The sequence below is a fragment of the Carcharhinus amblyrhynchos genome, chromosome 12 (assembly GCF_965287045.1).
Source record: "Carcharhinus amblyrhynchos chromosome 12, sCarAmb.v2.hapA, whole genome shotgun sequence".
In the NCBI taxonomy this organism is placed as follows: Eukaryota; Metazoa; Chordata; class Chondrichthyes; order Carcharhiniformes; family Carcharhinidae; genus Carcharhinus; species Carcharhinus amblyrhynchos.
In genome coordinates, this window is record NC_137335.1 from 4456529 (window position 1) to 4466637 (window position 10109).

General features: G+C 46.1%; 1 protein-coding gene across 1 annotated transcript; it reads right to left on the bottom strand.

The window, feature by feature from the left end:
• Positions 1-204: 204 nt before the first annotated feature.
• LOC145350686 (otoraplin-like) lies at positions 205-9804 on the bottom strand. Its single transcript, XM_080199897.1, has 4 exons — positions 9456-9804; positions 4507-4646; positions 4287-4400; positions 205-689 (listed from the first exon to the last, which is right to left on the bottom strand). Exons 1-4 carry the CDS (start codon positions 9802-9804, stop codon positions 666-668), a joined length of 627 nt encoding a protein of 208 aa, XP_080056023.1. The 3' UTR covers positions 205-665.
• Between the last annotated feature and the right edge of the window lie 305 nt (positions 9805-10109).

A 10109-nucleotide genomic window follows, 5' to 3' on the forward strand; every position in this document is an offset into this window, starting at 1 on the left:
CTGGACTCGAAACGTCAGCTCATTTCTCTCCTTACAGATGCTGCCAGACCTGCTGAGATTTTCCAGTGTTTTCTCTTTTGGTTTCAGATTCCAGCCTCGGCAGTAATTTGCTTTTATCCCGTGTTGATTGAGTTTATTTGGTTAACAGAAAGAAGCACACACAAATGGATTAATAAAAGTAAATATGCTTTAATTTTGCTTGTATGCGTTTCTGCATCGCACGAGGGCGAGTACATTGATTAGCTGAACGCAACGGCTAACTCAGGGTTTGCGTATTTATTGAAATTTAACAGAACAGCATCTAAGTACATTGATAACATTGGTGTTATTAGCCAAGGTGCATCGAACCAAAGCAGGTCAACTTTTCTCTTTAATCCACCAGTTGTTCCGAAAGTCACATAGAAACCATAATCGATTGAGAGATAAATGGAAAATGAATGAGTTGCCAATGGTTAATTGCAACAGTAGAAAGGGACAAAACAAGTAGCCTCAAACATTTTATCTCGGTCTTCAGCAACTTGACATTTTACGTATACTTTCATTTCTTCCAGCCTTGACAATTAATGCTCCAAGCAGCAAGAAGCAATACAGATCTTCTCAGTTACGTTGCAATTTGCTCCACATTTTTCCTTTAATCACGTCTTTTGAGGAGTAGATTATGAACATTAGTCACAGTAAAAGTCAACGGCCTGAGTGGAAATTAGAAACAAAATGGAACAGTCAGATCCCAAAACCAATTAAGATTTCCTCAAACCTTGTTGTTTCGAAACATTGGTCAGCAATTGAGAAAAATGCAGGGTCGTTATCGGACAAAGAAATCAAAGCATTTCCCACATCTCTCGGTATAGCTTTAAAACAACAAAATTCACCAGGGCCGTTCGAGAGGGCAGCTCACTACCACCTTCTTAAAGCCATGATGTGGAGATGCCGGCGTTGGACTGGCGTGGGCACAGGAGGGAGTCTCACAAACACCGGGCTAAAGTCCAACAGGTTTATTTGGAGCCACCTCACCTGATGAAGGGGCAGCGCTCCGAAAGCTCGTGATTGCAAATAAACCAGTTGGACTTTAACCAGCTGCTGTGAGACTTCTTATCTTCTTACAGGTCATTAGGGATGGGCAGTAAATGCTGGCCTGGCCGGCGATGCTCACATCCCATGGGTGAATAAACAAACAAATAAAGAATGCAAGAAGGACTTTCCTTAGCCAGACTGTGGGCGGAATTTCCCCATCTCACTAGCCATAGCGGGAATCATAGCGGGCGGCTGTGGGTTGGTGGCATGGTCCATCCTCCATCCCCCCCCGGTAGGATTTTCCAGTCTTAGGGTGAACGCAGCTGGAAAATCCTGTCCAGTGCATGGAACAAATGTCTGTAGTTACATTGAACAGTTTATGAATAGCTTTGCACAGGAATGGAGGTCTTGCTCTCCTCACGTTACACACCAGGTATTTTAATAATTGTAACTCAGATTGAAACGTTTACATGTTTGATAGCTTAAAGTTTATTTATTAGTGTTACCGTAGACTTACATTAACACTGCAAAGAAGTTACTGTAAAAATCCCCTAGTCGCACACACCCTGTTCGGGTGCACTGAGGGAGAATTTAGCATGTGCAATGCTCCTAACCAGCGCATCTTTCTGACTGTAGCAGGAGACTCACACAGACACAGGGAGAATGTGACTCTAGCAGGAAACTGGAGCACCCAGAGGAAACTCACGCAGACTCCACACAGACAGTAACCCAAGCCGGGAATCGAACCCAGGTCCCTGTTGCTGCAAGGCAGCAGTGCTAACCACTGCGCCATCGTGTAACATCCACTGAAAACACATTCCGCACAGGCAGTGATTGTGATTATGAGTCAAGTGAATTATATCCAGATTAGCACTTTTAAAAACAACCTAAGCAATTGAAGGCAATCTGTCACATTTAAAAGAGTATCCATAAATATTTATTGCACTTGTTCGGGTGGCTGTAACATATTTTGTCAACTTTTGTTAAATTAGATTGCCTTTACGAAATAAATCCAATTACATTTCTCGGTTCTCTGGTTGTATGCTTTCACATAAGCATATTAATTTCCCAGTTGTGCACTCATTATTTCGTCACCTATCCACACAACTTCTGATTTACTTTGGAAAAAAGAGGTAAAAATGTTTAAAAAACAGATTGCATCAATTCATCAGCAGAATAGAGAGGGATTTTAGAAATTGCCGTGTTGAGACCAAACTCTCAAATAGCACAAAGTTCTTGTCACATTCAGATCCCAAATCCCTGGAGTTGAGTCATAAAATTACAGAATCCCTACAGTGCAGAAGAAGCCATTTGGCCCATTGACTCTCTTCCATATATCAGGAAGAATGTGCTGGCCCTGGAGAGGGACCAGAGGAGGTTCATGAGAATGATCCGTGGAATGAAAGGCTTGATGTATGAGGAATGTTTGAGGACTCTGGGTCTGTACTCGATGGAGTTCGAAAGAACGAGGGGGGGATTTCATTGAAACTTACAGAATACTGAAAGACCTGGATAGAGGGGACGTGTGGAAGATGTTTCCATTAGTCGGAGAGACTAGGATCCAAGGGCACAGCCTCGGAGTAAAGGGAATGAGGAGGAATTTCTTCAGACAGAAGGTGGTGTTCACGTAGTCCCACCATTGATGCAAGCTTCCCAAAATACGTTAATGACTCCAAAGATGTGCAGGTTAGGTGGATTGGCCATGGGAAATGTGTGGCGTTGTGGGGGTGAGGGCCTACATAAAATAATCTGTCAGATTATAAGACATAGGAGCAGAATTAGGCCATTCAGCTCATCAAGTTTGCTCCACCGTTCAATCACTATGGAATTCATTGCCACAAAAGGCTGTGGAGACCAGGTCATTGAGACATAGAATCATACAGTGCAGAAGGAGGCCATTCGGCCCCTGGAGTCTGCAACGACAACAATCCCATCCAAGCCCTATGCCCATAACCCCATATATTTACCCCACTAATCCCTCTAACCTATGCATCCTGGGGCACTAAGAGACAACTTAGCGTGGCCAATCAATCTCACCCGCACATCTTTGGACTGTGGGAGGAAACTGGAAACCCACGCAGAAATGGGGAGAAGGTGCAAACTCCACACAGACAGTGACCCAAACCGGGAATTGAACCCGGGTCCCTGGAGCTGTGAGGCAGCAATGCTAACCACCGTGCCACCGTGCTGCCCAGTATATTTAAGGCAGAGATAGATAGGTTCTTGATTGATAAGGGGAGTAAAGATTATGGGGAATGGTGGGAGAATGGGGTTGAGAAACTTATCAGCTATGATTGAATGGTGGAGCAAACTCAATGAGCTGAATGGCCTAATTCTGCTCCTATATCTAATGGTCTTATGGTCTGACAGAATTTCTCACGTAGGCTTCTCCCCCACAACGTCACACATTTCCCATGGCCAATCCACCTAACCTGCACATCTTTGGAGTCATTAACGTATTTTGGGAAGCTTGCACCAATAGCGGGACTATGTGAACACCAACCCAACAGATTTGTTTGGATTTTATCGAGTAATACAAGAAAAGGAGACTATTCCTTCCCTTAAGCCTGTTCTGGCATTCAATGAGATCATGGTTAATTTGTATTAATGGGGACATGACACTGTGGTGTTGCCGTTAGACCAATCATCCAGAAACCCAGGGTAATTCTCTGAGAAGCTGAGTTTTAATTCCACCACAATGGATGGGGAAATCTGCAACTTCATTCTGCACCCTCCCCTTTCCTTCTCTATGAACGGTATGCTTTGTCTGTATAGTGCGCAAGAAACAATACTTCTCACTGTATATTAATACATGGGTGGCATGGTGGTACAGGGTTTAGCACTACTGCCTCAGGGACCCGGGTTCAATTCTGGCCTTGGGTCACTGTCTGTGTGGAGTTTGCACATTCTCCCCGTGTCTGCGTAGGTTTCCTCCCACAGTCCAAAGATGTACGGGTTAGGTGGATTGGCCATGGTAAATTAGCTGTTAGTGTCAGGGGGATTAGAAGGGTAAATATGTGGGGTTACGGGGCTAAGCACTATGGTGCTGTGAGACAAAGGGAAGGAAAATTGGGAAAATTAAGCTATTCTTACTTGAGAGTTTCAGACTAATTAAAAAATATTATTAATGAGGCAAAACTGTGAAAGGGACTGAGGTGTCGAGACAGAAATCTAGGCAGGGAAGAGAAAAATAGATTCTACAGTAGTTAAAGGAGGAACTGAAATGTGAACGTTGACTGTGTGAATGTTTGTATCGGCGGTATTGAGGTACTCACCGTCGTGGGAAGTTCCACTGTTTTGTTGTGGAACACATGTTGCTCGGTGATCATAGTGCTGGGAAAATAACCGACCACACCCATCTCATCCACAAACTGATTGTCGCTGTATATCTGTCAAGGGAGAACCAAGGCGTTAACCTGAAAGAGGCCATCATACACAAAGAGCTCGCAGAGGATCACTTACTCCCCATTTTCAACACCAAATGCACTGACTTACGCTGCCAGACCAGAATTCGCCACCTTGCCCTTCCTGGACCAGCTTGGAGTAGACGTACATCAAATGTCCTTCCTTAAGGTTTAGAAACCTGCAATCTGGAGCATTGTAATCGTCAACCACTCGGCCAATCGACATCACATCTGAAAAAGGAACCATTTATTGTGTGTGAAGAGCCTCAGCGCCTCTCAGATAGATCTCCCCTTACCTCAGAATGAAGGCGATGACACCATGAGGCCTGTGACCAGCGGTGTGCCTCATGGATCAGTGCTGGGTCCATTGTTATTTGTCATTTATATTAATGACTTGGATGAGAATTAGGGGGCATGGTTAGTAAATTTGCAAATGATACCGAGATTGGTGGCATAGTGGACAGTGAAGAAAGTTATCTCCAATTGCAACAGGATCTTGATCAATTGGGCCATTGGGCTCACGAATGGCAGATGGAGTTTACTTTAGATAAATACGATGTGATGCATTTTGGTAGATTGAACCAGGGTAGGACTTACTCAATTAATGGTAGGGCACTGGCGAGAGTTACAGAACAAAGAGATCTAGGGGTACAGGTTCATGGCTCCGTGAAGTTGGAGTCACAGATGGACAGAGTGTTGAAGAAGGCATTCGGCATGCTTGGTTTCATTGGTCAGAACATTGAATACAGAAGTTGGGATGTCTTGTTGAAGTTGTATAAGACATTGGTAAGGCCACACTTGGAATACTGTGTACAGTTCTGGTCACCCTATTATTAAACTAGAAAGAGTGCAGAAAAGATTTGCTAGGACGCTACTGGCTCGTGATGGTTTGAGTTATAAGGAGAGGCTGGATAGACTGGGATTTTTTTCTCTGGAGCGTAGGAGGCTGAGGGGTGATCTTATAGAGGTCTATAAAATAATGAGGGGCACAGATCAGCTAGATAGTCAATATCTTTTCCCAAAGATAGGGGAGTCTAAAGCTAGAGGGCATAGGTTTAAGGTGAGAGGGGAGAGATACAAAAGGTTCCAGAGGGGAAATTTTTTCACACAGAGGGTGGTAATAGTAGGGTGGGTACAATTTTGTCTTTCAAAAATTGTTTAGACAGTTACATGGCTAAGATGGGTATGGAGGGATATGGGCCAAATGCGGTCAATTGGGGCTTGCTTAGGGGTTTTAAAAAAGGCAGCATGGACAAGTTAGGCCGAAGGACTTGTTTCCATATTGTAAACCTCTATGAGTCTGTGACTCTACGAGAAGGCCACTTAGCCCATATAGATATGTGCTGTCTTACTATTGCGGTGACTCAGTGGGTAGGGGCAATCCTAGTCAGATACCTAAGATAATCTGAATGTGGTCTGCTGATGGCCTCGGGAGCAGCACGGTGGCACAGTGGTCAGCACTGCTGCCTCACAGTGTCAGGGGCCCAGGTTTGATTTCTGGCTTCACGTCACCGTCTATGCGGAGTTTGCACATTCTCCCCGTGTCTGCGCGGGTTTCCTCCCGCAGTCCGAAAGATGCGTGGGTTAGGTGGATTGGCCACACTAAATTGCCCCTTAGTGTCCCGGGGTGTGTAGGTTAGAGGGATGAGAACATAAGAACATAAGAACATAAGAAATAGGAGCAGGAGTAGGCCATCTAGCCCCTCGAGCCTGCCCCGCCATTCAATAAGATCATGGCTGATCTGTCGTGGCTCAGTTCCACTTTCCCGCCCTCTCCCCATAACCCTTAATCCCCTCTCTTATCAAAAACCCATCAACCCCCGTCTTAAAAATATTTAGCGAGGCAGCCTCCACCACTTCAACGGGCAGAGAATTCCAGAGATTCACCACCCTTTGAGTGAAGAAGTTCCTCCTCAACTCCGTTCTAAACCGCCTCCCCTTTATCTTGAGGCTGTGCCTTCTAGTCCTACTGTCCTTTCTGAGCGGGAAGAGCCTGTCCACATTCTTCTAAACTCTAACGAGTACAAGCCTAGTTTATTCAGCCTCTCCTCATAGCTCAATCCCCTCAACTCCGGAATCAGCCTAGTAAACCTCCTCTGCACTCCCTCCAAGGCCAAAATATCCTTGCGCAGGTGCGGCAACCAAAACTGCACACAGTACTCCAGCCGCGGCCTCACCAGTGCCCTGTACAGCTGCAGCAAGACCTCCCTACTTTTATATTCAATCCCCCTCGCTATGAAGGCCAGCATCCCATTCGCCTTCCTGACCACCTGCTGCACCTGCAGGCTGGGTTTTTGCGACTCATGCACAAGGACCCCGAGGTCCCTCTGCACCGTCGCCTGCTGCAGTTTTTCGCCACGTAAGTAATAGTCCTTCCTACCGTTATTCCTACCAAAGTGGACAACCTCACATTTGCCAACATTAAATTCCATTTGCCATTTCCTGGCCCATTTGCCCAGCCTATCTAGATCCTTCTGCAGACTCTCCACACCCTCCGCACAATTTGCCGTTCCACCAATCTTGGTGTCATCAGCAAATTTCGACACTCTACACTCGGTTCCCTCCTCCAGATCATCTATATAAATGGTAAATAGCTGAGGCCCCAGCACCGACCCCTGGGGCACTCCACTAATCACCAACCGCCAATCCGAATAGCACCCATTGACCCCCACTCTCTGCCTCCTATTTGACAGTCAATCCTCTATCCACGCTAACACCCTACCCCCAACTCCATGCCCCCTTACCTTCTTCAATAACCTCTTGTGAGGTACCTTGTCAAACGCCTTCTGAAAATCAAGAAACACCACATCCACCATGTGTGGGGTTGTGGGGACAGGGCCCGGGATGGGGTTGTCGTCTGCGCAGACTAGATGGACAGAATGGCCTCCTTCCGCACTGTCAAGATTCTATGATTTCCAAGTTTCTGTGGCCCTTTTAAAAATGATGTGGAGATGCCGGTGGACAACCTGGTGTCGTCAGACTTCTTACTGTGCCTACCCAAATATGGCTTTGTCAGGAATGAACCCAATGCTGAACCCCTGGACTCTGATTTTTCAAACAATGGCTGCGAGACCAGGGCAAGCCTGACTTAGAAACACAGAAATTAGAAGCAGGAGTAAGCCTTTTGGCCTTCGAGTCCGCTCCGCCATTCATTTTGATCATGGCTGATTGTTGAATTCAATATCCTGATCCCCCTCATCCCCCCCATATGTCCCGATCCCTTTAGCCCCAAGGGCTATATCGAATTTCTTCCTGAAATTAGACAACGTTTTGGCCTCAATTACTTTCTGTGGTTGTGACTTCGGCCGAGTGAAAGTTTGAAGGAGCTCAGGTTTCCTTTCGAAAGGCAGCATTTGTACCTCATGGGTAGCGGGAGTCTTGGATCAGAGATCGCTTTTTCATTTGCCATTAACTCCTGCGAGGAAGCAGTGTCTGTAATTAATCACCTCTGGTCCCAGCTGTTGGGCACTTTGAAATGAATTGAATATCTAAAAGGAAGCCAGTTTGTTTTTTTCTGTGCTTTGTAGGAAATAACTTTCTGGAGAAATTTGACCCAAAATAACAGACAACTGAGCAATGGGAAAGGGTCACACACACTGAAATCCATTGCAAACATTGGGCTGCTGTGTAACAACACAGCGTCAATTGAATTGATTTATTATGGTCACGTATTGGGATACAATGAAAAGTATTGTTTCTTGAGCACTATACAAACAAAGCATACTGCTCCTAGAGTACATAGGGGAGAATAAAAGGAGACGGTGCAGAATATAGACACCTTAGAATACCTGCAGTGCAGAAAGAGGCCATTCAGCCCATCGAGCCTACATCAATAACAATCCCACCCAGACCCCAACCCTGTAACCCCATATATTTACCCTGCTAATCTCCCTGAAACTAATGGACGATTTAGCATGGCCGATCCACCTAACCCGCACATCTTTGGACATTGGGAGGAAACCAGAGCACCCAGAGGAAACCCATGCAGATTCGGGGAGAACGTGCAAACTCCACACAGATCATCACCCAAGCCAGGAATCGAACCTGGGTCTCTGGCAATGTGAGGCAGCAGTGCTAACCACTGTGCTGCCCTTTAGGAAAAAGGAAGAAATATGCGATGATTTGCTCAGATATTAAGGGCGGCACGGTGGCACAGCGGTTATCATTGCTGCCTCACAGCACCAGGGACCCGGGTTCGATTCCCAGCTTGGATCACTGCCTATGTGGAATTTGCACGTTCTCCCTGTGTCTGCGTGGGTTTCCACCGGATGCTCCAATTTCCTCCCACACTCCAAAGATATGTGGGATGGGTTGATCAGACGTGCTAAATTGCCCCTTAGTGTCAGGTGGCTAGCAGGGTAAATATCCGGGGTGACGGGGATAGGACCTGGGTGGGATTGTGGTTGGTGCAGACTCGATGGGCCAAATGGCCTCCTTCTGCACTGTGGGGATTCTATGTTTCCTGGGTTGGATGTTGAAGGAGCAGTATTAACAGTAACTAAGAAGGTACTTTGTTAAGTCTGGTCAGCTGTTGCAGTGAGGGAGGATTTGTACTTGAGGGAAGCAACAGCTGGATTTCAATATGGAGAAAACCGAGAGAACATTAAAATTGTCAGCAAACACACAATAGCTGTTGAATGTAGAATGTATTACTATGTTCATAGAATCCTACAGTGCAGAAGGAGGTCTTTTGGCCCATCGAGTCTGCACCGACCAAAATCCCACCCGGGTCCTACCTGCATCTCCCCATGCACTTACCCTACCTAGTCGTCCTGACTCTAAGGGGCAATTTAGCATGGCCAATCAACATAACTCATATATCTTTGGATTGTGGAAGGAAATCAAAGCACCCGGAGGAAACCCACGCAGACACGGGGAGAAGGTGCAAGCTCCACACAGACAGTGACCCGATGCCGGAATTGAACCTGGGTGCCTGGCGCTGTGAGGCAGCAGTGCTGAACACTCTGCCACTGTGCCGCAATGACAGCAAACGTACATACGTGAGGAAGCTTTCCTGACAAACGGAGAATATCTACTTACAAATACATTCCTCGTCAGCACAGACCTTCCTGTCCGCAAGTTTGTCCATGAAATCTGCTGTTGCAACTTGCATTAATGCGACGAACCAAAGGGGAAATAGACCACAGGCCAGCCTTGCCATCTTGACGCCCCGATATGCAACCTTTTCCTTTTCTGTTAGGTCAAATCTCTTGCGCCGCCAGCCACTTTGACTGTTCCCAATCCAAACATCTGGATAAACATCAGCCACCAATGGCATTCCAAGCAGTGGAATCCGCAGAGTCGTTTCAGACAGGGGGAGGGGCAGGGAAGCAGAGCAGACGGTTCCAGTTACCGAAGAGAGCTTTCCTAACTTGTAATAAATACTCATGGGTAGGTTTTGTCTTGGGAGAACTTTAGAGATGCTTTGGATCTGCGCACTTACATTAATATTAGAGAGGTCACTCACTTTAATTGAAGCAGTTAAAAAAAATGTGTTGTGATTTGCAAACAGCCTCTGTTACATTTGGATTACGCCCAAATGGACAGAATGAATAAGGTTCTCTTTGCAACAGGGTGGAACGTTAGGTTTTAACATTTCAACCTTCAAGGTGCAGACACGGACTGATTTGTTTTTCTCCATCAATTATATCCAGCTCCCATCTGAACAGCACTCACCACTTCCTGCGATGGGGT

Excerpts from the sequence above, each read along its gene's own strand:
- LOC145350686 (XM_080199897.1), bottom strand. The coding sequence starts at position 9,804 with ATGAGTATTTATTACAAGTTAGGAAAGCTCTCTTCGGTAACTGGAACC. Across the intron at positions 4,647-9,455 it reads TGCTGACGAGGAATGTATTT|ATGTGATGTCGATTGGCCGA; the intron begins GTAAGTAGATAT and ends TTCCTTTTTCAG. Across the intron at positions 690-4,286 it reads CAGTGGAACTTCCCACGACG|GCCGTTGACTTTTACTGTGA; the intron begins GTGAGTACCTCA and ends ATTTCCACTCAG.